This window comes from the organism of the source record quoted next, assembly GCF_019968985.1.
Source record: "MAG: Porospora cf. gigantea B chromosome Unknown PgB_NODE_279_length_24207_cov_121.53, whole genome shotgun sequence".
NCBI lineage: Eukaryota > Apicomplexa > Conoidasida > Eugregarinorida > Porosporidae > Porospora > Porospora cf. gigantea B.
The window spans coordinates 1-24,207 of record NW_027178877.1 but is presented as its reverse complement, the minus strand read 5'-3'; the positions used below and the strand labels follow the sequence as shown (position 1 = coordinate 24,207).

At 53.3% G+C, this 24,207-nt stretch overlaps 14 protein-coding genes across 25 annotated transcripts; 10 read left to right on the top strand and 4 right to left on the bottom strand.

Moving 5' to 3' along the window:
* Positions 1–89: 89 nt before the first annotated feature.
* Positions 90–1,323, bottom strand: KVP17_003095 (uncharacterized protein; the record flags this gene model as incomplete). 2 transcript variants are annotated; one of them, XM_068520013.1, is made up of 2 exons in its annotated part: positions 90–175; positions 207–1,323. In XM_068520013.1, the coding sequence occupies 2 exons, from the start codon at positions 1,321–1,323 to the stop codon at positions 90–92; spliced, it is 1,203 nt and encodes a 400-aa protein (XP_068376013.1). The 2 variants fall into 2 exon arrangements, with proteins under 2 accessions (XP_068376013.1, XP_068376014.1); XM_068520014.1 differs by having other exon boundaries at positions 90–197; positions 232–1,323.
* A 203-nt stretch (positions 1,324–1,526) lies between these two features.
* KVP17_003098 (uncharacterized protein) lies at positions 1,527–3,158 on the top strand (the record flags this gene model as incomplete). 2 transcript variants are annotated; one of them, XM_068520018.1, is made up of 4 exons in its annotated part: positions 1,527–1,533; positions 1,563–1,646; positions 1,676–2,927; positions 2,954–3,158. In XM_068520018.1, the coding sequence occupies 4 exons, from the start codon at positions 1,527–1,529 to the stop codon at positions 3,156–3,158; spliced, it is 1,548 nt and encodes a 515-aa protein (XP_068376018.1). The 2 variants fall into 2 exon arrangements, with proteins under 2 accessions (XP_068376018.1, XP_068376017.1); XM_068520017.1 differs by lacking the exons at positions 1,527–1,533; positions 1,563–1,646; positions 2,954–3,158 and having other exon boundaries at positions 1,765–2,931.
* Positions 3,159–3,216: 58 nt separating this feature from the next.
* KVP17_003086 (uncharacterized protein) lies at positions 3,217–6,952 on the top strand (the record flags this gene model as incomplete). Of its 3 annotated transcripts, XM_068519993.1 has the most annotated exons (4): positions 3,217–4,180; positions 4,420–4,521; positions 4,562–6,668; positions 6,697–6,952. In XM_068519993.1, the coding sequence occupies 4 exons, from the start codon at positions 3,217–3,219 to the stop codon at positions 6,950–6,952; spliced, it is 3,429 nt and encodes a 1,142-aa protein (XP_068375996.1). The 3 variants fall into 3 exon arrangements, with proteins under 3 accessions (XP_068375996.1, XP_068375997.1, XP_068375995.1); XM_068519994.1 differs by lacking the exon at positions 6,697–6,952 and having other exon boundaries at positions 3,217–4,164; positions 4,275–4,568; XM_068519992.1 differs by lacking the exons at positions 3,217–4,180; positions 4,420–4,521; positions 6,697–6,952 and having other exon boundaries at positions 4,624–6,672.
* Positions 6,953–7,394: 442 nt separating this feature from the next.
* KVP17_003094 (uncharacterized protein) lies at positions 7,395–8,171 on the top strand (the record flags this gene model as incomplete). Its single annotated transcript, XM_068520012.1, has 1 exon — positions 7,395–8,171. One exon carries the CDS (start codon positions 7,395–7,397, stop codon positions 8,169–8,171), a length of 777 nt encoding a protein of 258 aa, XP_068376012.1.
* Positions 8,172–8,377: 206 nt separating this feature from the next.
* KVP17_003088 (uncharacterized protein) lies at positions 8,378–9,168 on the top strand (the record flags this gene model as incomplete). Its single annotated transcript, XM_068519996.1, has 2 exons — positions 8,378–8,847; positions 8,877–9,168. The coding sequence occupies 2 exons, from the start codon at positions 8,378–8,380 to the stop codon at positions 9,166–9,168; spliced, it is 762 nt and encodes a 253-aa protein (XP_068375999.1).
* Positions 9,169–10,126: 958 nt separating this feature from the next.
* KVP17_003096 (uncharacterized protein) lies at positions 10,127–10,755 on the top strand (the record flags this gene model as incomplete). Its single annotated transcript, XM_068520015.1, has 2 exons — positions 10,127–10,172; positions 10,232–10,755. The coding sequence occupies 2 exons, from the start codon at positions 10,127–10,129 to the stop codon at positions 10,753–10,755; spliced, it is 570 nt and encodes a 189-aa protein (XP_068376015.1).
* Positions 10,756–10,914: 159 nt separating this feature from the next.
* Positions 10,915–12,096, top strand: KVP17_003093 (uncharacterized protein; the record flags this gene model as incomplete). Its single annotated transcript, XM_068520011.1, has 1 exon — positions 10,915–12,096. The coding sequence occupies one exon, from the start codon at positions 10,915–10,917 to the stop codon at positions 12,094–12,096; it is 1,182 nt and encodes a 393-aa protein (XP_068376011.1).
* A 28-nt stretch (positions 12,097–12,124) lies between these two features.
* KVP17_003087 (uncharacterized protein) lies at positions 12,125–13,723 on the top strand (the record flags this gene model as incomplete). The annotated part of the gene is made up of 1 exon (XM_068519995.1): positions 12,125–13,723. The coding sequence occupies one exon, from the start codon at positions 12,125–12,127 to the stop codon at positions 13,721–13,723; it is 1,599 nt and encodes a 532-aa protein (XP_068375998.1).
* Positions 13,724–13,784: 61 nt separating this feature from the next.
* On the bottom strand, positions 13,785–14,099 carry KVP17_003099 (uncharacterized protein; the record flags this gene model as incomplete). The annotated part of the gene is made up of 1 exon (XM_068520019.1): positions 13,785–14,099. One exon carries the CDS (start codon positions 14,097–14,099, stop codon positions 13,785–13,787), a length of 315 nt encoding a protein of 104 aa, XP_068376019.1.
* Positions 14,100–14,113: 14 nt separating this feature from the next.
* Positions 14,114–14,515, bottom strand: KVP17_003097 (uncharacterized protein; the record flags this gene model as incomplete). Its single annotated transcript, XM_068520016.1, has 1 exon — positions 14,114–14,515. The coding sequence occupies one exon, from the start codon at positions 14,513–14,515 to the stop codon at positions 14,114–14,116; it is 402 nt and encodes a 133-aa protein (XP_068376016.1).
* Positions 14,516–14,570: 55 nt separating this feature from the next.
* On the top strand, positions 14,571–17,679 carry KVP17_003090 (uncharacterized protein; the record flags this gene model as incomplete). 6 transcript variants are annotated; one of them, XM_068520002.1, is made up of 6 exons in its annotated part: positions 14,571–15,112; positions 15,141–15,301; positions 15,330–15,842; positions 15,871–16,447; positions 16,476–17,211; positions 17,239–17,679. In XM_068520002.1, 6 exons carry the CDS (start codon positions 14,571–14,573, stop codon positions 17,677–17,679), a joined length of 2,970 nt encoding a protein of 989 aa, XP_068376005.1. The 6 variants fall into 6 exon arrangements, with proteins under 6 accessions (XP_068376005.1, XP_068376002.1, XP_068376003.1 ...); XM_068519999.1 differs by lacking the exons at positions 15,141–15,301; positions 15,330–15,842; positions 15,871–16,447; positions 16,476–17,211; positions 17,239–17,679 and having other exon boundaries at positions 14,571–15,116; XM_068520000.1 differs by lacking the exons at positions 14,571–15,112; positions 16,476–17,211; positions 17,239–17,679 and having other exon boundaries at positions 15,287–15,910.
* An 18-nt stretch (positions 17,680–17,697) lies between these two features.
* On the bottom strand, positions 17,698–20,224 carry KVP17_003091 (uncharacterized protein; the record flags this gene model as incomplete). 2 transcript variants are annotated; one of them, XM_068520009.1, is made up of 2 exons in its annotated part: positions 17,698–18,182; positions 18,214–20,224. In XM_068520009.1, 2 exons carry the CDS (start codon positions 20,222–20,224, stop codon positions 17,698–17,700), a joined length of 2,496 nt encoding a protein of 831 aa, XP_068376009.1.
* A 489-nt stretch (positions 20,225–20,713) lies between these two features.
* Positions 20,714–21,593, top strand: KVP17_003089 (uncharacterized protein; the record flags this gene model as incomplete). Of its 2 annotated transcripts, XM_068519997.1 has the most annotated exons (4): positions 20,714–20,789; positions 20,818–20,910; positions 20,939–21,513; positions 21,540–21,593. In XM_068519997.1, 4 exons carry the CDS (start codon positions 20,714–20,716, stop codon positions 21,591–21,593), a joined length of 798 nt encoding a protein of 265 aa, XP_068376000.1. The 2 variants fall into 2 exon arrangements, with proteins under 2 accessions (XP_068376000.1, XP_068376001.1); XM_068519998.1 differs by lacking the exon at positions 20,714–20,789 and having other exon boundaries at positions 20,875–21,558.
* Positions 21,594–21,703: 110 nt separating this feature from the next.
* KVP17_003092 (uncharacterized protein) lies at positions 21,704–23,806 on the top strand (the record flags this gene model as incomplete). The annotated part of the gene is made up of 2 exons (XM_068520010.1): positions 21,704–22,484; positions 22,524–23,806. The coding sequence occupies 2 exons, from the start codon at positions 21,704–21,706 to the stop codon at positions 23,804–23,806; spliced, it is 2,064 nt and encodes a 687-aa protein (XP_068376010.1).
* Between the last annotated feature and the right edge of the window lie 401 nt (positions 23,807–24,207).

Below are 24,207 nucleotides of genomic sequence, written 5' to 3'. Positions count from 1 at the left end.
AGGCGAAACAGGTTCCCCAATTGCAGGTGGCAGTTCACTGTCAGGTGGTCGTTGCTCCTCTGAAGGACCCCTAGGGGCCGGAGGTATTGTCACAACTGGACTCTCGGGGATACCCGCAGGAGGCATTTCACGTCGCTCAGGCGAAACAGGTTCCCCAATTGCAGGTGGCAGTTCACTGTCAGGTGGTCGTTGCGCCTCTGAAGGACCCCTAGGGGCCGGAGGTTTTGTCACAACTGGACTCTCGGGGATACCCGCGGGAGGCATTTCACGTCGCTCATAAGTAACAGGCTTCTCAGGTGGTAGTTCCCTCGCACGCGTCTCAAGGGCTGGCAGCTCTTCTGCTTCGGCGTACACCTCTGGCGGGATTCTCGGCGCTTCAACGACCATGGCGTTGCAAGTGTCGTCATCGACACGTAACGAGTCCCAGTCCACAACGTATCCTTGGAGTTCACGTGACACCGCCTCCAACTGCTGGTAGGATTTACAGTAAAGGTAGTGATTCTTCTTCCAGAGATCCTTTTCTATTCGAGAGCGGGAGGTGAGAGTTCGACCCATTGACAGAGGGTCGTCCAAACTGCCAGCGAGCTCTACCAACCATCTCCGCAAGGTTGGATCCTGGCCGACAAAATGGTGCAGTAGCGCCCGCGCTTCTTGCGGGAGGCACTGGCCTACCAACGCATCAAGTACCAGCCCGGGGTTCCGCCGAGAAAGCGCGTTTCCTATCTGGACTGAAGGCATCCAGTAGACACCCGCAGAAGTACACATTGGGAACATCCGAGTCAAATGCTGGGCTTTGTCCTTGTATATCAGGTGCTGCACGCTCCAGTCCTCACGGATATCGTCGGCCTGCCGTCTGAAGTCCGCTTGATGATACCGTCCTAGGCAGACGTTCAGCTTGGCCAGGCGATTCTCGACATGGCGAGTCACCATCGATAGGGCCGGTGAATGACCCACTACCAGCGGGTTAGAGTATCCCCGAACCTCAGCTCGAATCCGCTGTGCTTGTCTAGTGGAGAAAGGGCCGGATGCTGGGTGGCACTCGGGATCACAAAGTTCAAAGTCCAGCCTTTCTGGGTGGCGAAAGTCGAAGCGGTCCTCGAAAGCGGTTAACGCCTGTAAAAGGGCAACAAGTCCCTGAGCATCAACCCTCTGATCGCTTGCAGACTCCGATTCGCATAGATTGGATGGATCCGAAAAGAATCTTCCAAGTTTTTGATAGCCGTGAAGCGTCTTCAGGCGTTGTCGATCAAAACCGTGGTAGTAGTATCCCTGAGGCCTGACCGCACTGCACAGCACCACTAGCAAACTAGCCAGGCAGATCATTTAAATAGTGGCACACAGGCCTAACACTTCTAAGATGAGTGCTGCAAACGCTGGGGTCGGTCTAAAGCTGGCTGAAAGTGTTCATAGGGTACTGAGGGCACTGCTACCTGCGGCTCGCTCGTCTTTGAGTGGCTCAAGCTGGGACTCCCTTGTGGTGTATCGTATCATGCTTCCAGTTTGTTCATTCAGAGGAAAATAGCCAAATGGAGAGTGAGTCAATCGTTGCCACGATGACGCAGTTTCCAAGCTACCTTCCCAGACGTTCAGCTACAATCGCCTATTAGGGAACGCCTCTCATTTCAACGTCCAGCAAATCTTAGAAGGTACAGTTGTTTGTTGCGACTTCAGGCAGAGAATATTGGTCCCTGCCGAACGAAGATTGCCTGCACCGTCGGCTCTAGATGCACGGATGACCGACTGAAGAAACTGTTGAAAGGAGGCATGTCTGTGGCTCGCTTCAACATGGCGCATAGGTCCTACACTGAGCACACGGTCACGCTAGAGAGGATTCGGGCGGTGGCCAAGGAGCTCGGAGTGCACGTGGCCACCATGATGGACACTGGTCACAGTATTGTGAGCACAGGCCCATTGAAGACTCCCGACGTGCAACTTCACGAAGGGAGTCAGGTCAGAATAATCACGGACAGGGAAATAGAGGGAGACGCGACCACAATCAGCTGCAACGATCGCAAGCTTTCTGATCATGTAGATATTGGCGACACTCTGCTTGTTGATGACGGCTCGCTTACACTGAAAGTCAGCGGCGTGGGCCCCCATATAATCGATACAGTGGCGATGAATGCCCTTCGTTTGACTCCGCGCAAGAAACTTGTCGTCTTAGGAAAACCCTCGCCGATCTCGGCGCAGTCCGCTACCTCCGACATCACGACCTGGGCGGGACCCAACAAGGTGGACATCGTCGTGGTGCCCGGGCTGCTGACGAAGAAGGACGCAGTGGCGCTTCGGCAATCTTTAGGGTCCTACCGTCCACTTATCTTCGGCAAGGTGAATACTGCGGAATCTATAGAGGCGTGCACGACGATGCTGGAGGAGCTCGACGGCGTAGTGATCTCCCGCAGAGATCTGGCGTTGTCCTTGGCTCCTGAGAAGATCGCTATGATTCAAAAGTTCGTCGTGGAGAGATGTAACGCTGCTGGCAAGCCCATATTCATAAGCAGTCAAATACTAGATAGTATGGTTGACCGTCCTCGGCCAACACGAGCTGAAGTTTCCGACGTCGCAAACGCAGTGTTGGACGGGACGGATGGTATGATATTGAGCGCGCGTATTGAAGAGGGGCAGTTTGCGCTGGAAGCTCTAGAGGCGATGACGCGCACCTGCCGAGAGGCCGAGAGCGCCGTTATCGAGGAAGACCTCTTTGATCATTTGCGAGCTCAGGTGACGAGGCCACTGAGGGTGCCAAACGCCATCGCCTCGGCCGGAATTTTGGCCGCGATGGAGATTCGATGCAAGGTGCTACTGACTGTATCCTCCTCCGGGAACACAGCACGAGAACTTGCCCGATATAGACCCAAGGCGGCCATTATTGCCATCACCTCCACCGAGGCCGTTGCCAACCAAATGAGCGTTCTTCGCGGAGTAACGTGAGTTCTGAGGGATGTACACACAGCTCCGTCCTGGTGCCGTCGTTGCTCCAGACAGACCGAGTCCTTCGGCGAGTGCTGATCCATAGTGCGGAGCGCGGACTACTCAAGCCAGGAGACTTGGCTGTCTGTATCCACGGCGTCCAGGAAACGATTTCGGGACGCACATGCTTAGTGAAGGTTGTCAGCTGCCCATGTCACGTTGCACAGGACACCGACGTGTGTGTGTAATAACCTCGATTTCCGCACTGCGGCAAAAACCAAAAACATCCCCTGCAACTCGATCCCCATGACAGAGGAGAGCCACAAGAGGCTATTCCCAGAGGTGGATGATGTCCCCAATGAGGATGTGTCGGTGACGGTGCATAATTTGACTAAGCTGTCGTCTAAGCTGCGGGAACTACTGGAAGAGAGTCAGGACGCTGTGCTGACCTCGCGGAAAGCCAACCTCAAATGCCACAACGAGCTGGAAACGATGCGACTCAGCGCAATGCGTCAGAGTACTGACCTAATAACGATGAAGGAAAGGCTTGAAGCGTCGGAGAATTCCTGCCAGGGGTTACGGGAGCAGCTGGAGTGTGCCAACTCTCACATTAAACAGCTTCAGGCCGGAGAACGCAAGTCACGATCTCTCAGAGATTCCGCTGGTGTGGAGGTATCGCTTGCCATGCGCGAAAAGGAGGATGGTTTGGAGGAGCTACGTCGGCAGCTTTTTCATGAGCAAGACATGGTTAGATTGAAGGAGGAACAAATCGTCAAGGTCAGATCTGAGAGAGAGGACAGCATACGTTTACTACAGAATCAGGTAGCAGCTGATGAAAACCAGTTACGCCACTATGAGCGCCTGACTAACGGATTACGCGAGCAGCTGAAAGAAAGGCACGACGTGGAAAAGAAACTGCGGAAGGAGATCAATGACCTTCACGCCACACACTCGGAGTTGGAGTGCGATCTGCTCTCTACCCGGAACGATCTGCAGATTGCCCAGTCCATCAAGAGGCCAAAACTGTCTGACAACGACTCTCCCTACGTACCGATCAACGCCTCCGACGTGAAAACCATTCTGGAGGAGGCCTGTTCGGCGGATGTCACAGACGAGGCGACTGCACTGCTGCACGAACTGGACGCCAAGACGTTTGCACTGGCTAAGTGCCGGCAGAAGCTAGCCGAAAAGCACCTGGAGCTGGATGGCAGCATGGCTAAGGTGGAATCGCTTACGGTGGAGACTACTGAGTTGGTAAGGATATTATGTAGTATGTATTTAAAGTAAATATTATTTAATTGAACTTTATTTAATTTTAATTATCAAACTTTATTTTGAAACAATCCTTCTGATCTTCTCTGAAGCGGCGCGAATTTATTCGACTTGATGACAGCAACCAAAAATTGGCTGATTCCGTCGAATCGTTGAAGGCGGATGTGGCGTCCAAGGAAGGCGATCTTATCGATCTTCAGTGCAAGAATCAGACTTTGATAAGATCAATGCACCCAGTCAGAGCTCAGAATAAGGAGATGTGCAACCAGTTGGCTGTGTCCAATGTAACCTGTGAAGCCCTTCTTGAAATGCTCACAAACACGCAGGTGCCAGAGAGTGGTGAGTGCAGGCAAATGTCTTTTCGGCTCATGTGTCGCAGCAATTGACGAGGTGATTCAAGCCAGGGTGGGAGACGTTTTTCCGAGCCGTCCAGTAGCCAAAATGGAGACCATGTACGAGAACATGCTCGAGCTGAATGAAGAACTCAACAGCTTAAAGCAGCGGCAAGGAGATATGATTATGGCCGAAACGGCCAGGGCCACAGCAGAGTTCTCGGAGTACAAAGCCAAGTGCCAACAGATGATTGACTACCTCCAACAACAGAACAAGGAGCTGGAGGCCGCACGAGATGCCGCCATAAAGTCTCTGGTGCAGCGAGAAAAGGAGGCGAAGCTGCTGAGAGAGAAGCTGGGTTGTGTGTGTCCAGAGGACGAAGCTCAGGCCATATCAACCAGAGTCCAGTTTTGGAATGACGCCGTTCTCCGACATCAGCAGGAGGTGAAGTCCATAAGCATGGAGTTGGATCAGTGTCGATGTACGGTCTCTCAATTGGAGGAGAAATTGAGACGTTCCCAGGAGCTTTGCGACGAACGGGAAGTCAGAGTTAAGCAGTACCGCGAGACTGCCCTCTCCGATCAGCGAAGGGTCGTCGAAATTAAGGAGGAGAACGAATGCCTCAAGGAACGAGTGGAGGATCTTAAGAGTAACTATGAATCTCACCAGAGGGAGCTAGTCGGTAAGCAAGCGGATATTGATTCGCTGAAGCTTGAGATTCACAAAGGGGAAATCACAGCTAGCAGTCTCCAGACGAGGATTGAAGAAATGTCTTCAAGTCAACAACACCAGCGGAACGTTTGGACAGCGGAGCTCTCTCGCTGGCAGAGTGAGTGTGACCGCCTCCGAAAGGACCTCACGGTTCTCGATACCAAGTACCAGGCTGAGACGGAGCAGCTCCGGTCTCGGATCGACCAGGAACGAGTCTACATCGATACGGAAAAGAGGCGAGGCGAGACAATGACTCGCACGGTGCGGAGTCGTGATCTCGACATAGAAGACAAAACGAAGCATATCGAGACACTAACCATACAGCTGGCCGAGCTCAAAGGTGCGTTGAGTGCGCGGGAACTGGAGTGCGAGGTCGGTGCTCGCTTGAGGCAACGTCTGTCAACTGACTCCGCTCCTGCCGTTGCCGTCGAGCCCCTTGAGGACCTCGACACACTCACAGGTCACTGGCGTGCTGCGGCGGAGCGAGCGCAAGCAAATGAGGGTGTACTGCGCCAGCAATTGGAGGTGCTTCAATATTCTCTGGACACGACGGAACAGGCGGTTGAGAGGCTTCAGGCGGAGTTGAACCTCGCAGTGGAAAGGGAACAGACTGCCAAAGAAATAACTACCCGTGCTCAGCAAAGTCTGGAAGAGCGCACACGGCTGGAGGCTGAAAAACTCGAGCTCTCCACTGCGCTGGCCACGCTCAAGGATGAGGCGGCACAGAATATGCTCTCGCTGGCATCTGTCAAGGAAGAGCTGGCTGACCAGCGGCGGCGGAACGAGCAGGAAATCATTGATCACGGGGAGGACTTGAAGAAGTTGCGGGAGTTGGAGGTCCGAGGGGACGTTCTGACAGCCGAGAAGGACAAACGGATCAAGGAACTCACAGTCACGACTAATGATCTAGCACAGGAGGTCAGAAACAAAGAACTGGAGATCATAAGGACAGCTGATGCGCTGGATGCCAGCAAGGACTGCGTTCAAGCAGCTCGGGAAGAAGTGCTCTCCCTGACCGAGTTGCTGGAGATTCGCTCTCGCAAACGGGGGGCGGCGTCGCTGCCAGAGGACGCTGACGGCGAGGTGCGCAACCTTCAAATCTTGCTCGGAGACGTGAGCAAGCATCGTGACTTGCTGTTGGCACAGCAAACCAGCACAAGTGTTGCGTTGGACCGTGCCACATGCGATCGCAATTTGGCGATGGCACAGATGGCTGATATGAACCGCCATATCGAGACCTTGAATCTGCAACTTGAAGAAGTGAACGTAGAGCGCGTCCGACTTGACATTGTGAATGCTGAGGATTTCAAGGGGCAGACGGAGAAGTTAAAGCTGAAGGTAGCAGCTCTCGAACGGTCGCTCCACATGGCCAATGAAGCGAAGCAAGAGATCCAAAAGAAGAATCAGGAGGTCAGCGCTCAGTTGAACAACAGCCGTCATGAGTGAGTCACTGAAGGCATCCTTATACAGATTGAAACAGACCCAATGTAAGCTCCACGAATCCTCCTTGGAGATTGCTCGTGTCCAGGAAATGGCTTCGGGCTTAGAAGCTGCCAACTGCCAGCTGGCGGCCCAGAATTCTACCCCGAACCCAGCCTATAAATCGCTTGTCCGAAGCGTGGTGCAACTGAGCCGGTTGCTTGCCCTCCGCCAGCGGTCAGACGAAGGATTCCAGCAGCAGCTCTCCAGGATAAAGGCCCTTGAAAGCGTCGCCAGCGCGTCATGATTGTTATATATGAGACAAATGACCACGTACTTCAGTACTTCGAATCATCGATTATATATGTTGAACATATGGGATAGACTCAATCTACCATTCGGAGAGCTGGACGAAGTGGATCTTTTGATGTTCGTTGCAGTTATGGTCGCAGGCATCGTCATGAATCTTGGCGTAATCAGTCTTAATGTTTGGTGGTGGGTGCGACACGCTCCTCTGAGACAGGACTCAACGCACCATTTCTAAGAGCATGAGTGAGAAGGGGACGCCTGAAGCAGCAAAGAAGTGACCCTCGCGTGTGGGGTAGCAATGGTTTTATATTATTTCCTCACATTAAATGATGAGCGACCAGAGCGTTGGGTACTCTGAACATGAAACCTGTTGCTCTACGCCGCGAGGCTGGCCGTCGCCTCGCAGCGGCTGTTCTACCCCCCGTACAGGGAAGGCCTCGATGCCTAGCCCTCGACAGGCCGATACTCCTCGTAAGGGCGCTGGCCGGGACAAGCGGAAACTTCCTCGCTATGAGCCGTTGCTCTCGGATGTAGAACTCTCCACATTCAGATCTGTTTTGTGTCCGTACAAGAAGAGCGGGAAGCCCTGTCCAAACGATGACAGGTGCCAGTACTCCCATTGCATGACGTGGCAACGCCGGAATCCCTACGCTGTAACGTATTTCCCTAAAATCTGCCCGAATCTCCGCCTCTACAAGACAGAAGGACGGCAAATGCGCGCTGAGAATACGTGCAAGGCCTCAAGAAAATGCACCTACAGTCATACTAAAGAGGAACAGATGTATCATCCGACGATCTACAAGACGGCCCTCTGTAAGAATTGGCCTGAGAAATGTAAGCAATACTATTGCCCCTTTGCCCATGGCGAGAAAGAGCTGCGTATTGGTCGGGCACTACAGAGGCCTGAGACAGGTTGCGCGTGTAAGGGGGCGTGCTCTGACTGCTCTCCGGTCATGACGACTCCAGCGGACGACCACGTGCACGCTGCTGTCTTTACGCCTAGGTTCCCAATGCCGTGTCCGGCTGACGACCTTCAGCTGCCGCTGGATCGTGTGACTCCGGCAACTACTGGAGCGCTAGCGGCATTCGACCAGATGAATATTGAGTCGCTGCTTTCCCTGCCGGGTATCGCCAACGAAGTAACCAAACGGGCTGCCGAACTGCTCGTTGTGCAAATGCTAGCTCTCTTGGAACAGGCCCAACAAGGCCTGGTTTAGAGAATTTTTGAGCTTAGTTTCCGCTAAGCTATTCATAGGCTTTTTCACTGTGAAGCCTGAAAGTGTTTTTCGACGTATCGCCATTCGTTGGAATTCGAATTCCAATCCCCTCCTTAACTGGGTAGACTACACTGCAAAAGCGTAGGCTGACCGTTTGACAATCGAATATTGCCGTTGGTGAAGTGGCGAATTTCTCAGGTATTTCAATGTCTTTGAAGTCGCTTCTCAGCCTGCCTGGGAATCAGGTGTGCACCGACTGCCCTGCCCGCAGCCCACACTGGGCAGTGGTGAATCTAGGGACTTTGGTGTGTATCGATTGCAGCGGCCAGTTTCGTGCACTTGGCACTCATGTTTGCGTCGTGAAGAGCGTGACACTTGACAAGTGGAAGCCAGAATGGATCGATACGCTGGCCAGAGTTGGTAATGATCGCAGCAATCGTTATTGGGAATTCGCACCAACAATGGCCAAGCCACAAAACCACCGAGACAAAGACCACGTCCGGAAATGGATCGAGACGAAATACCGTGACAGGTTGTTCGTAGATCCCTCTAGACAGCCGCCCGCGAGCTGTCTAGAGGAAACTGTGGTAGCGCCACCTCCGAATCCCGTTGTGGACCTTTTGGGCTTTGGGGCTTTTCCGGAGGCTGCGAAAGTCACGACTGGTGGTACTAATCCGTAGGTGACTCAGGTCAAGTCTGACGCAGCTTTGACCTGTTCGATCCTTTCGAAGCTCCAACGGGATTTATTGAGGGCTCCACGGGCTCGACTTCGCGGACGCTAGACTCGCCATCGCCCTCAGACGTGGCTCAAGCCAAGGTAGCCGCTGGCCTGGAGAGCAGTAAGCGATGTCTAGAGCACCCCGCGAGCCTAGGATTCGGGCCCCCAGCATTCGCCACTGCCGCCGCGCGTGGAGACACGCTGGACGACTTGCTGGACTCTCTGAGCCACGAGGTCAACAAAGCATTGATTCGCCGGGATCCGTTTGCAGATTTGTAGAGTAAACCGCGTTGTGGGTGCCGGTCTCGAAGAAGGATTCAAAGACGCCAGTGAAGAGGACGAGAGATTTCGGTTCAAGTCTGTCGGTGATGTGCCATTAACCTTACCTGGTCCGTTCATCAAGGCGTAGTGCAACATGGGCTTGAAAGTTTCCCAATACGTTCTTCCACGCTACTACCAGTTCCAGATTCTCTCTGCGATAGACGGTAGAATCTGCAGGTCCAAAATGCGTTTCAAGCTGCTCACGTGACCAATGTCGATTCACGCCGAATGGTAAAGGCGGTAGGAAGGGAAACGCGTAATCCTCGTCATGTGGATCTGCGTACTTTACCCGTCAGTAGGGTACTTATGTAAAACTCGATACCCAACAACCATGGTCGGGATGTGCAGGCAGTAAAGTACAACACTAGGCCGAGAGACCTCATGTATTCGATGAGGCGGTTTGGAGTGTGGACGATGACCCCTCTGGATGACAGCTGGCGCACAAACCGTAGCCGCTGCTGGGTCTTGCTCGGACAGATCACCTGTCGAGCTCTCTCGTCTCGTTGGAAAGCGTTGTACTCTCCGATGAAGCGAGAAGCGAAAGCCATTGGCGGAACCGAAGTCGTGGCATCCTCGTCCTGCGATTCTATCCGGTCCAACAGATACAGGCAGCAGGAACGTCTGAAGTTCTGGAGAGCCTCACTGGACGAGGACACGCCCAAGAGGAATGTCCATTCATCTGGAGTCCACGCAGACATTGGACAAGGATTTAACGGATTTGAATGAATGGATGGGTTAGGTTGTTGCTTTCAACGTGTATGTCAAATATATTTTAGGTCGCTGATTCCGAATCCAACAATGATACCCATCTGACGACTGCGTTTCAGCGAGATGCGGGAAAGGCGCCTGCAGGCGCCACCGGGACAAAACGGATAGAACGGGGGAAAATGGGCGATTTCCGTGGCATCTCCGCAGCATGAAGCGAATTCTGTCGTCCAATACGTACACGATTCCCGAGGATGGTAAGCAAACGCATGTAGTAACCCCTTTCCTCCCCTAAGCCTATGTAATTCTTTCGCAGTTGAGGTCAAGATCTCCAACAGAGTTGTGACAGTCAAGGGGAAGTACGGCACCTGTACGCGCTCCTTTAAGCACGTACTGTGCGAGCTCTTTGTGGAGAATGGCAACGTTGTCGTGAATATGTGGCTGGCCACTAAGAAGCAGGCAGCTTCGATCAACTCGGTGCTCTCGCATATCAAGAACATGTGCACTGGTGTCCAGTACCAATTCCAGTACAAGATGCGCTTGGTCTACAATCACTTCCCCATCTCTACTAACATTGTCGATGATGGTCACGTGATCGAGATCCGCAACTTCATGGGCGAAAACCGAACGCGGGTCATTCCTTTGGAGGGCGACGCAATTATCACCAAGACCGCCACGAAGGATGAGATCGCGATTTCTGGCATCGACGTCAACGCCGTTGCGAAGTCGTGCGCTGCCATTCACCAGAGCTGCCTGGTCCGAAACAAGGATATCCGAAAGTTCTTGGACGGCATTTACGTTTCCGAAAGGGGTACTGTTGATGAGATCGAGGTGGCGTGAGTGAAAGAACGTGCATGCGGAGAGCCACGAGACGTAGAATGTTATATGAGGGCGTAGTCACAGCGTACAGGCAACGTATCAGTACAGGTAACCACTCGTAGTTAGTAACACGTGAAAGGCTAGAATGGAGACACCAAAATCTCTTTTTAAGAAACATCGATGTCAGCAGCTGTGGACACTGACAGATCTCAAGTCCTTCGACAGTATGCGCTGAAAGTCAAGGAGCACGAGACTGCGGGTGACAAAGTCAAGGTGCTGAGAGAGCGAGTTGCCAAAGAGAACGAAGCCCTGACTCTTTCCGAGGACCACTTGAAGGCAGTTCAGTCCGTGGGCCAGATCTGCGGCGAGGTCTTAAAACAGCTGGATGAGGAGCGTTACATCGTTAAGGCCTCCAGCGGTCCACGGTACGTGGTGGGGGTGCGATCGAACCTGTCGCGCGCGGAGCTAACTGAGAGCTCGCGGGTGACGCTGGACATGACGACCCTGACAATCATGCGGAAATTGCCACGCGAGGTCGATCCTATGGTGTATTCCATGCTCAAGGAAAACCCAGGAGACGTGAAGTATTCCGATATCGGAGGGCTAACGGAGCAGATACGCGAGATCAGAGAGGTCATCGAGCTTCCTCTCACTAATCCTGAGCTGTACCATCGTGTGGGAATTAAGAGCCCCAAAGGTGTCCTTCTGTACGGCCCCCCAGGCACCGGGAAGACTCTGCTGGCGAAGGCGTTGGCGTCAAACATGAACTGCTCCTTCCTGAAGGTTGTAGCGTCCGCGATCGTGGATAAATATATCGGAGAGTCAGCTCGCGTAATCAGAGAGATGTTCGCGTATGCACGAGAGAACCAGCCGTGTATAATTTTCATGGATGAAATCGATGCCATTGGAGGGAAGAGGTTCAACCAGGGGACGTCTGCCGACAGAGAAATCCAGAGAACGCTGATGGAATTGCTGAATCAGTTGGATGGCTTCGACGAGCTTGGAAAAGTGAAGATCATCATGGCTACCAACAGGCCAGACGTGTTGGATCCGGCACTGATGCGGCCTGGACGCCTCGACCGTAAAGTGGAGATCCCACTGCCCAACGAGCAGGCACGTCACGACATTCTCAAGATTCACTCGGCTAAGATCATGAAGAGGGGAGACATCAACATGGAGGCCGTATCGAAGCTTTGTGAGAGTTTCAACGGAGCGGACTTGCGGAATGTGTGCACTGAGGCCGGCATGTTTGCCATCCGCGCAGAGAGAGACTACTGTATTGAGGAGGACTTTTTCAAAGCTACTCGAAAACTAAGCGACGTGAAGAAGCTGGAAGGCAAACTGGAGTACCAGAAACTGTAGTGAATGAGTGAATTTCGCTTTTCTGAGAATGTCTGATAGCGATTCCGACGTAGACTTTGGTGTGGCCAAGTGCCCCTTGTGTGACTTCGAGGCGCAGGACCCTGAGGTGGTTTTGGAGCACCTGCGGGAGCGTCACGGAGTCGACCTGTCTGCGTTGGTGGAGAGGCGACCAAAGGCGCTTGACAAGTTACTCGCCAGAACGATGGTACTCTCTCTTTTGGAAGCCAAGAAGGAGGGGTTCAGCGGTGTTGAGAATTTGCTCACAGACGACTTTTGGGCTGACACGTCCGTACTCATAGGAGCGGACCACTGCAACAGCCTGCTGTTTTATGAGAACGAGGAGGAAACGACGGATGATGAGGCGGTGTTCGAGCAGGTTACGTCCTGTGTGTCGGTTGAGAAGGAGAGCGCCATGCTCAAAGAGCGAATCAAGGTTCTCGAGAGGCTGGTTGACCAGCTGGCACTCCCTGACAGCGTCCCTGACAGTGTTTCAGCTGACGCCGAGCCCAGCGAGCCCAAGGAGACCCGCACCAGCGAGGAAGATAAGCCTTACTTCGGTTGCTACAGTGATCAGGAGATCCACCGCATCATGATCTTGGACCAACAACGGACAGGGGCATATCAGGACTTCATTATCGGCAATACGGATCTGTTCAAGGATAAGGTAGTATTGGACGTGGGATGCGGAACTGGAGTTCTTTCTATGTTCGCCAAACAAGCGGGTGCCAAGGTCGTCGTCGGTCTGGACGCCGCTCAGAAGACGTTGGACCTGGCGAAGAAGATAACAACTGCCAATGGATTCGGCGATATTCAACTGGTTGCTGGAAAAGTGGAGGAGCACGACCTGGTGTTTGGACCTGACGGAGCGACTGTGATGAAAATCGTCCGGGGGTCTGTCGTGCCGGCGGAGTGTACGCCCTTCCAATGCGACATCATCATATCAGAGTGGATGGGGTACGCCCTTATGTATGAGAGCATGCTCTACACAGTCTTGGACGCCCGTGACCGGTACCTCGTTCCAGGGGGGCGAGTTCTTCCAAACGGTGTCGTTCTGCGTTTGCACCTAGCGAATTGGATGCCTCGCCTTTGCCCTTTCAACTGGTTGAAGGAAAGACCCTACGGGCTGGACTTCTCGCTGCTGCAACCGGTTTCAGAGGCCTTTTTGCCGGAAGCCGTCGTCGATGAGGTGCCACGAAACTACCTAAGGTCTAAGAACTCAGTTGTGGGAAGGTGGAACCTGGAGACGGCCAGTAAGGATGAAATTGAGAGCTGGAGGGGGTCTTTCGACCTGGTGGCTGATGACTTCTGCACATCGCTGGTTCTTTCGTTCGATACGCTGTTCTCGGCAAGCTCTGAGTCACTCGCTGCCGATCTTGAGATGGCACCTGAAGAGCATGGGGTGTTCAACAATGGATCTGTAAACTTGTCCACATCTCCGGAAAGGCCGATTACACACTGGAAGCAGACTCTGCTGCACCTGAAGACCGACTCGACCTCACCTTTTACCCTCGAGGCAGGCGAGACCCTCGCCGGCCACCTGTCATTCGGACAGCACCCTGAGAACAGTCGACATCTGGTGGTTGGCCTGGAGCTCGAGCACTTTAGTGTTTCGTACGATATGAGGTAGAGTTAATGAATCACTTCATCGGAGTCGTCATTCTCAGTGTTTCATACGATATGAGGTGGAGTTAATCAATTACTTCATCGGAGTCGTCATTCTCAGTTGCAAAGTGGTCGTCATCTAGGGGGACGCGACTGTCGCTTGGTTGGGCGTTCACTTCTTTCAGCGGCTTATGGGTCTCCTCCGACGTGGTTGGCTGCGGTTGGGGCCCGTTTGGACTGAACCACTGCAGGATTTTGCTCCAAAGGCTTGGAGACGACGAGGGTTGAACAGCCATCACATCATCTTTGCCCTTACTCTCGATATCGGCGGTGCCGCTGAGGGCGACCATGACAAGTCCGCCCGCAAAAGGCGGCGATCTGCTAACGATTTCTCGCAGCATTGGCAATCAGCCGATTAATAAGAGCATCTTCGTCTAACCGCGTCAAACAGACGCTGGGCACCTGTGCTTAGGACATCGTCACAGTGACTTGCGCTGCGGGGGAAGCTATCCATGTACAGATTGACGATGGCTTTTGTCTCCTCGGTGAGCGGCTCTCCTGCTTCCAGCCGCGACTGCACTTCGCGCACAACCGCCTGGACCGCCTCAGCGAAACGGTCTGTGAGCTCTCGCGTCAATAGCTCGTTGTCTCCCTGTCGAATGGCATTCCGGGCTGCAAACAAGGAGTCGACACGGACTGTTGGTTGCTGCAGCTGGCGGGAGATTCGCCCAAGATCTAGTTTGGCTTCGCGGAAAACCAGGGTTCTCAGGTGCCTGGCCCAACAGGTATGAAACCAAAGCAGTAAAGAGCTTCGCATAGATTTCGCCTTCCCACGCACAATAACTCAGAGGGGGCAATTAGTGATTTGACGCATGCGAGATGACTCTGTCAACGAGGCGCTCTCCGAGCTCTCTGAACTTTTACAGCTTCCTACGCTTTCATTCTTCGCGTCTGCTTTGAATGTTGGCCCTGTGGTTGTACCTCCCTCCCAAATACCTATTGATATGTTCATGCCCACCCTAATCGACCAGATCACTGAGGCGTCTCCGCCACCCAGGTTCCGCTCGCGGGTCAGTGCTCCACGCGCCCCTGCTCCCGAGCGCTTCCTGTCCGTTCCGGAGGTGTTCCTGACCGAGGGCCTGGCGTTGGACGACTTGCCTGCGAGTCGCCTAGGCCAGAACGTCTCCAGCTTCCAGGACGATGTCCTACAGTGGCTGGATGAGGTCGACGCTGCGTTACAGGCAAGGCTCGCTCGACCAGATGTGCGCGTTTGTCTACGAGCCATTGACTGCCTGACTGGAGTGGGGCCTTCGATAGCAGGGGCCCAGGCAGAGGTAGCCCGTGTGAAGGCTGTTCTCAGCTCCGCAGAGGACGAGCTCTGCCGAGACGACTTGAGCATACTGGACCTGCGGCAGTGAGGTGCGAGATGGATAAACACGCAGACAGAAACGCAGGCTACAGACAGCTGTGGACCATCTCGAGAGCATATCCTCTCTGCATTGCAAATTACGGCGTGTATCCTCTTTACTGGACGCAGGTGCCGTCCAGGAAGCGGTGTCGTTGTACTCGAGTTTGCTGCCGATTTTTGATGTGCTGCGCCAGAGTGAGACTCCTGCATGTGACTCATGCAGATTTTGACTGTGCGAACGACCTGATGCCAGCTGTGCATAGTATTAAACTCCGCACACTCCACTGCATTGCGCTGCAGCTGGCTAGCGCCAGCTGCGAATCCCGTGAGGAGGCGGAGGAGTTCGTTGCCTACCGCCTGCCTTTCCCCGTGCACGTCCCCTGCACGTGTCGATTAGGGCGTCCAGGCCGTGTCTATGTGTTCAGGCGTTGGAGCGATCGATCGGCGGTGGTGGATCTTGTCAACTCGGTTCTAGCTTTGAACGCTGGCCTCGAGGAGTTCCTGCACTTACTGTCACCGGAGAAGCAGTTTCTCACGGACGTCGCAGAGTTTCTCTCCTTGCCGACATCCACCAGTGACACGTTAGCCAGTCGCATTTCATCCGCGGTTGCGAATCTGAGTCCCTGCAGGTTTTTACGTTCGGTTTCAACGGCCTTCTGCCCTCTACTGCTTAGTCACTTGCGAATGGCCAGGGCGCTGGGGTGTGTGATGTTAGAAATGGTCACGTTGGACGAGGGTGAGCCAGTTGGCGTCCGACAACGCAGAACGCCAGAATTTGTTTTCATTCGTCTCAAAGGCCGTTAAGGCCATTCTAGATGCCTTTGGGATGCTTCTGCTGTCTAGAGGACCCGCCTGGGAGGCTACGCTTCAACGCCAGCTGGTTCAGGGAGGTCTATCTGCCGCTAGGGAGTACTTACTGGTGGAGAGTTCCCTACTGGGGAGTGTGTCGTGGACATTGCTCAAGGTCTATCACGAGCTCCTTTCGGAAAATACCCACGATGTTCATGCCTTTCTGGAGGCAGCTCACGACGTGAAGGCTGTGGCGAAGTCGGCCCTGGCAACGTTAAGAGCGATGATGCTCAACAGGAGCCGGCAGCTCCTTGACCACTTCTCTAGGGCTTACTGCGTCCCGCTGTTGGAGGAGTCCTTGGAGTGCGAAAAATGGGAGCGTCAGGTCAGCCTCGCCGGCAGTAAACTGGAGAGGCTGGTGCAAGCCAAATGCGTGCCGCTCCTCGGCGGAGACCGAGACTTGATCCCAGCTAACGGACTGCAATTTGAGAGCGACCTACCTGAACGCTGCACGACAATATCCGTATTGAGATTCGTTAGTGCAATCACTGAGTGAGTGAGTCGAGATGTCCGCACGCAGCTTACTCGAAATCGCTCAGATGCTGCCTGTCGCCATGGCTGACGCTGGTTCTAGGGCTGCCGAACTCACGACCATGTTCAACTCTGAGGTCAGTCAACTTGTTCTTGGGGGCCGAGCCATCAAACTGGGCGTGCTGCAGTCTGCGACAGCCACCAATTTGTGCCATGCCTATTGTAGTCTCCTGATCGTGTCCGATAGCGTGTCGAGGGCGGTCGAGCGTTTCGAACGTTCTACCTGCCCCCAGTTGAAGTCTACATGCATCGACATACCTGCAGAAGGAGACGGATTCTCCGATGTCACCTCAAGTGAGTTCCTGAGGCCTTACTTCGCGTATCTTCACATGTTCGACAAGGCTGACCAGGCTCCGCCTCTTAGAAACCACGCCCCGGTCACGACGGGTCTCTTTGATTCGCCGAGAGAGCCTGACACATCTGCACCTCTGCACTACCGTTTTTGGGTCGAACGTACGATGAGCAGCAAGAAAGAGACTCGCCTAGCTTTGTTGGCGGTACAGGATCACCAGCAGCGTCTCTCCACCAAGCTGTCTGATATTCTGAGCGAGCGATTCGAGGAAACGCTGCTGAGAGGTTGGGTCTCGGCGGGTAGCTGTAGATTTTATGCCCGTCCACCACGAGACTTAGAACCTGACGACCGCGTCACCAGAACCTCGAAGAATATGGACCTGATACATCCCGCCGTAATGTCAGTGGTCAAGGACACAAAGATTATGTTTAGCGTGAGGCAGCCAACCTTCTGACCACAGATAATGCACCGACTTTTAGAGCTGCCGACTGCCCAAGCCATTTTGATCCGGGCGATCTCGACGTGTGTGCGGAAAGTAGAGACGGTCTGCAAGCACCTCGAATGGACTGCCGACGAATTCGTTGAGGAGGACGAGCAGACGCTCCTTACTCGGCGAGTGGCTGACTGCAAGGCTGTTAAGCCGCTGCTAGTGAGATCAACCGTCTTACAACCCGTGTCTGGCAAACAGGAGTTTCAAACAACAGTGGAACAGCTTTCAGAAACTCTCAGGCTTCATACCTTGCAGAGCTACCGATCGTACAAGAAAGGTGAAACTGAACTCCTGAACACTGCCCAATTCCGGCAGGCGAAGACGTCGATGACAGCTTGGTGGAAGAAGGTCAATGACCGAATGAAGCCTCCAAAGTCTCCTGTCGGCGTAAAGCTCCCAAATGAAACGTAGACTGAATTGTGTTTGGTACTAGATGGCACTACAGTCAGCTTGTCGTCGATGAGGGAAGGATTCCATTCGTTTGGCTTTCCTCCGCCTTCGACTAGTCACCGCGGTCGTTGGAGATAGGCTCGCGTTGTTTCGACGACTTAGTGGGTGAGCGCTCCTTGGAGCCCCTCGTTTTGCTTGGGTCTCGTCGCGAGCGTTGCTCTTTGTTTGGCTTTCGTTCCCCTTCGTTGGGATTGCCTTCACGCTCGCTTGGTCTGCCTTCACGTTGGCTCGGTCTGCCTTCACCTTCGTTGGGTTTGCCTTCACGCTCGCTTGGTCTGCCTTCACGTTGGCTCGGTCTGCCTTCACTTTCGTTGGGTATGCCTTCACGCTCACTTGGTCTGCCTTCACGTTGGTTCGGTCTGCCTTCACGTTGGTTCGGTCTGCCTTCACCTTCGTTGGGTTTACCTTCACGTTGGCTTGGTCTGCCTTCACCTTCGTTGGGTTTGCCTTCACGTCGGCTTGGTCTGCCTTCACCTTCGTTGGGTTTGCCTTCACGTTGGCTTGGTCTGCCTTCACGTTTGCGCTTGGATTTGTCGTCCTTCTTTCCGGAGCTGGTGACGGAGATCATTCTGAGAAACTGTTTACCCAGTCCCTCCTTGTCTTTGTCGAGTTCCTTCTTCCGAATGCTTGAGAGCTGACACTCCAGATCAGACACAAGGCAGGCGTAGTTGGTCACCTTTTTCTGGAGACTTTCGCTCATCGCCTTGTGCTGTGCAGCCATCTCGTCCCGTTCGCTAAGCACTGCATGGTATTGGTATTCACACTCTCTCAAGTACTCTATTAATTGAGGTCGCCGTGTTTGGTGGTCGATCTTGTGTATGAATTTCATGGCATCAGCCTTGTCCGAGTCTACTTTGACGTCAGTCGGGTCCTTGGCGAGCTCCACCAACGCTTCCAACTCAGCGATTCGCTTCTTAAATGACTTGCGATCCTGAGCATGTCGGTGCGCCTCCAGTTTCATCGCATCCTTGTAGTGAGTCAATCCGCCTTCCAAAGCACTGAGTTGGTCGTAGAATGCCTGACGCATTTGCTGTTCCCGAAGCCGGCCATCGTCGAGCCCTTGCTGGGCCTTCAGTGCATCTGCCTCCAAGAGACGTCGCGCAGAACTGGGATCATCCGCACTCAAAACCTTCTTCAGGTCGATAACGCGGCTCTCAGCGCAACGACGCAGGTTGGTCTCCTCCGCTAGCTGCAGCTTCATGTCTGAAACCTGTTGAGATAGAGCCTTGACTTTAGCAGTGTCGTTAGCATGGCTCAGGCTGTGTGTCATCTGTTGTTCGGTCCAGCGATTCTGATAGACGTCTGTGAGCTCAGAGTGCTTATTCCACAGGTCGTCGATGGCATTCTGTTGCTCAGTATTTCCAAGCTCCGAACGATTCACCCGCCGTTGAAGGCTCTTGACCTCTCGTTTCAAAGCGCGCTCCAAACCTGAGAGAGCATTTGCCGGTTCGAAGTCTACAGAGTTGAGGTCAACCATTTTTTGTGCTCTGGCCAAAGCTGCGTGCATCTCCAGCAACTGGGCTCTGAGAGTCTCCACCTCCGTGTCCCTCTCAACAACCAGCCCTTCCAGATCGGCGTTTCGTGTCCTCAGAGCCTCCTTTTCGCGCATGAATCTTGTTTGGAGATCAGACATTTCTACCGCATGTTGGACCAGCATATCGTCGATTCGCTTGGAATTCTTCACCACCTCGTCGTCTAGATTAGCTTTTGGAGGTCCGAATGAAAATAGATCGTCCGCGTTGGTGTTGGACATGGGACTGCCTCGGCTTGCTAGGGTTCTAGAATCATCGCAATCACGCCAAGACATGCGAGATCTGACGCATTCATGAAGTGAGTTGCGTCTCCGCCTCTCCTCGCCTTCTTTCACAGAGCCCCGGCGCAGCGCTCCAAGCTCCCGCACACGCGGATTCAATGTAGCGTCGGACCTCCTAGTCACACTCGCCTCTGACACAAGCGGTGCGCTGAAAGTATCGGACGGAGGGTTGCCAGACTCGCTGGCCTCGTCGAGCGGCTGAACAAGCGGAGATTGCGGAGTGAAGGCCGCCTTTGCTTTGGAGTCTGTTAAGAACTGGTCACCAAGTGCCAGTGAGACGTCTGACCCCCGTCCCCGAGCACTCATACGGGTTAAAAGTCGACTAGCAGTCGATTCACGTTGGTTGGCGCTCCGGTCGGTGGCTGCCACGGAGAGTGACAGCCGCTTTCGTCGCCGGCCGCCTGAGCTGGATCTTGACATGAAGCTTGGTGCAGTCGGGGTGATGCTGTCACTATGCAGCAGGGGGTTCTGCCGCGCCGGCATGGTCAAGCCGTCGGTATTCGCACAGAATACTGTGAAACTGAACTCACACTTGGCCAGGGGGTCTCGAGTCCGCAGAAGATTGGATGACATACGGTGCCAAACTCCCCACCGCTTCTTCACCGCATCTGATATATTGAACTGGACTTCGCCCCAAAATTGTTTCCTCTGCTCGACTGCATCTGTGATCTCCATCATTCGAAGCTTTGACATCTTGCATGCATATTGAAAGGGTTTTCCCGATTCTTCATCTCTGAATGATCCCGTTTCGTATGATTCGCGAAACAGAGTGGATAATAATACCGTCTCCGATCCCTGAAATGCCCCAGACCAATTGGCTTTTGTTAGTAGGACGTGATCATCGATTCTGATGGTCTTACCTCCTCGGGCCCATTCACAATGAATCTGTACCGATTGGGGAACGCGCATCACTAGTTTCTCCAGCCGCACGACTATCTTAAACTTATCGTAACGCCGACTTATATGCCTTATGCTGCGAATCGCCTTCGTAAAGGTCGTCGGACTGGAAGCCACAGGGCTAGCCTCAGCATGCCTGTTATTACTGTGCTAGGGGCCCACCTCAGATGCTCGTTCAACTCTTCGTGTTCCTCAGGCTTGGCCACTACAGAGGCGCGCCGTGCCAGACGTAAGTGTTCTCGGTCGCCAACAGAGACACTTGGTTGCCGCGACATATTCCGTAAAATGGATCGAACGCAAGAGTTCTTAGGCTACGTCAACAGAAGCACAGTGGTGACCTCTCGAGCAGCAGTATTTAAACGTGAGTCCCTCGTATTCTCAAGATTCAGGGGACCCTGACCTTTCCTCGTTTCAACAAGACGTCCGCGAGCTGGGTGAGGAGTTACATGCGTCCCGTCTTCGGTTGCAAAGGCTCAAGAAGCGTGAGTCATCAAAATGTGGGAAACGTAGTGGTTCGGTCAGGGGGCATATTCGAAGACAACACCTCTGAGGTGTCTGGACTGGTAGACGAAATAAAGTCAGGTCTCACATCCGCGAGCAACCGCCTTGACGCCGTCGAGGGCAATGCCAGAGGCCAGTCACAGGACGAAGTCCACCACAGGACCCAGATCGGCACTTTACGGAATCGTCTACTGGACCAGACACGTGAGCTCAAGGCTGCCCTCGACCTCCGAACCAAGAGCATTCAGGATCGCGATTCCAGAAGGAAAAAGTACGACTTCGGTAGAAAGACCGATTCCCCCTTTATGGACCTCGAAACCGGCGCCCCGCAGCAGCAGGCGCTTGAGAACCCGGCCTCGGCGTACCACCAAGCTAGGGTGGAAGGTGTAGAGCACATTCAACGGGTGCTGGCCGAACTGGGTCAGATATTCAGTCGCGTGGCCACAATGGTCGCGCAGCAAGAAGAAATGGTGACGCGAATTGACGCTGACGCCGACCTCACAATGTCTAACTTGAGGGCAGGCGAGAACGAATTGGTCAGGTACCTCAAGCGTCTCTCCAGTAACCGCTCTTTGATTATGAAGGTGAGTTATACTTGGCCGACATACAGATCTTTGGCATTCTCATGACCTTCGGAGTGTTTTTTATTATGTTCGTAGCATGATACTACTGTTGGGTTGTCGCAGATGGTTGAGTTCATTGACTTCAGACGGGTGACATGAGGCCCCACGTAATAATGGGGTTATTTGACAAAAGTTTACAAAAGCATAGCGTATGACAGTGCCGTCTGCTAATGATTTTGAGGGTGACGAGCCTACTCCCGTGAACCAATCGTTCGAGCAGCCAACGCCTCTGAACAACGATTACACAATGAACAGTATCGAGTATCTCGACTCCGTGCAGGCAGTCGTGGAACCTGCGACGCAATCACTGCTTCCAGTTGATGGTGAGGTTGATCAGGTGTTCAAGTCTCTCTCGCGCAATCTCGAGAAGCAGGCCATGTGGAAGACTAGAAAGGCCCAGAACCAAAGCGTAACCGTCGACGAAAGGCGACAGCTTCGTCATCTCTTACAAGGACTGTCAACAAAGAACAACTCCAACCTTCCAGCATTCTTCAACAAGGAGTCTCAACCTATCAGGCGCGCCATGGAGCATATATCCAATGGACACGAGCAGGGGCAGCTAATTCTGCGAATGATCAATGGAGGTCCGAAGCCAGCCAAAGTACCTCGTGAAAACAACCTGCTTAGGTTCTTCCCCCACCTCAAAACCACCAACGCCCGGGAGCGTCCGACGCTGAGCCTCAGTCCTGGCCGACGTACACGACGTACTGTCCCAGACCTGTGGACGTCCTTCGGAAACGACGAGGAAGGCCTGGATATGGATCCGGCGCATTTCTACCGACGCCATGAAGACATTCGTCGGAGCAGCCCGATCTACCTCGAGGCGTGCAAGGGTCTCTATGACATCAACATTGTCATGCCGCTTAGCATTCGCGGAGCGAGTATTGTGGTGGACGTCGAAACGTCTAATCACTTCTACGCGTTTGACCTTGGTAGGTAGTGATCTTTGGTAGCCTGTTCATTCCTTGCAGTTGACGGTCAACCTCCGTCGTCACAGATGCTTTTTGGGCGGGGTGTTCGTGGAGGATCCCCGAACCCCTCCAGAGACTCCTGTCTCAAGCCAGAGGAGGTGTGCAAAACCGACCCTACTGGCGTCGGGCAATCCGCATGCGACGTGTGGGCTTCCTTTCTTCACGTCTCTCTGGGCAAGATCTACAACATTCGACCTGACCAGCTTCGAATGGTATGCGAGCTCTTCAAGCAGTCATTCGACACGAGCCTCTGCAAATTCCTCGTTCCTATCCAAATTGACTGCGCGGGGCTCTATGTTAGTGGCGATCACAGCATCAGCCAGTCCACTGGTCGTAACATTTTCGGGTTTCACTCGAGGCACGACATCGAGCAGTACGAGACGCGTGGGCGACCATCGACGCCTAATGACTTCAAACGACTGATTATGGTCCGTCGACACCTCAAGATGTTTGCACAGCGCCTTTCTGAGGTGTTTATGTCCGGACCACGTTACGAAGCTATTAATTTCATGGGATCCACTCCTCGGGTAAACGTGGAGCTGAATTCGAACCTGATGTCGACCACCATGAATACTGCTGGTATCCGAATAGGCATCAGAGAGTGGACACATCTGACATCTCCAGCGGTTTTTAAGGACGTGTCCTCGGATGGAAACATGCCGGAGACTATACCTCGGGCTAGTGTCCACTCCGGGGAGATCCGCCTCGAACACACAAATCTGAGGATGGTGGATCCACGGTATCCGAGAGACCTAGTTCTTGGAAGACGTATTGTCGATGAAGCCCCCATTGATAGCGATTGGCATATCGAAAGCCAGGCGCGGTACGTCTTCTGCTTACCCGTCGAGGAGACGAAGGTCGTCTACCGATGTGGCTTCCAAGATATGAATAGCTCTTTGCTGCCCGACACGCCGTCCGACGAGGAGCTCTTGAAAAAAATGCTGAACAGCAAATTCGGTAAACTTCTTGAGTTCCATAGGAAGACCAATGTTAATTCAGGACCTGGCTACGTCGCACCTGTTCCCACAGATGGCGATGCTCCAACTAAGGATCCGGAAATGACTGGGATGCGTTTTGATGCCCCAGTATTTGTACCTTCCGAGTCCACTGCTCCTAGCACTAATAGCTCTGCTCCTTCTCCTCTCTCCGCTTGTAGCTTCTACATGCAACACTCTTGCGCTAAAGGCGATGACTGCGGTTTTCTGCATCCCGCGGATCCGCTCCTTCGACTACCAGTCGATGTGCGAGAAGTGTCAAAGTTCCATCCTCAGTTCTTTCCCTAGCCGCTTCTTACCGAACGACAATGTTGTGAGCCGACTCTAAGGAAAAACCCCAAAAAAAAGTGCACATGGAAAACCGTTCAAACCGTTCAAATGATATTTATCTGCGACTAGACTTAGGAAAATGTAGCAAAACAATCATGTAGAAAACGGGTTTCACCAAATTGAGTCGGGATTATGCAAAACAATGGCGGTCAGCAAGACAGTTTTGATGCTACTGAATCAGGGAGAAGTCGTTTTTTTTTTGCGCTTGTCACGAGGATTAGAATTTGCACGGACGTCCACACTGTTAAAAATGTGTTGTGCGACAGAATTGAATTTTTGTGTCTCACTAAGCGCCGGCAATTTAAGAAATTCTAATTTCAGAGATGTCAGGAAAAGGCAAGAAGATATCCAAGAAGGCT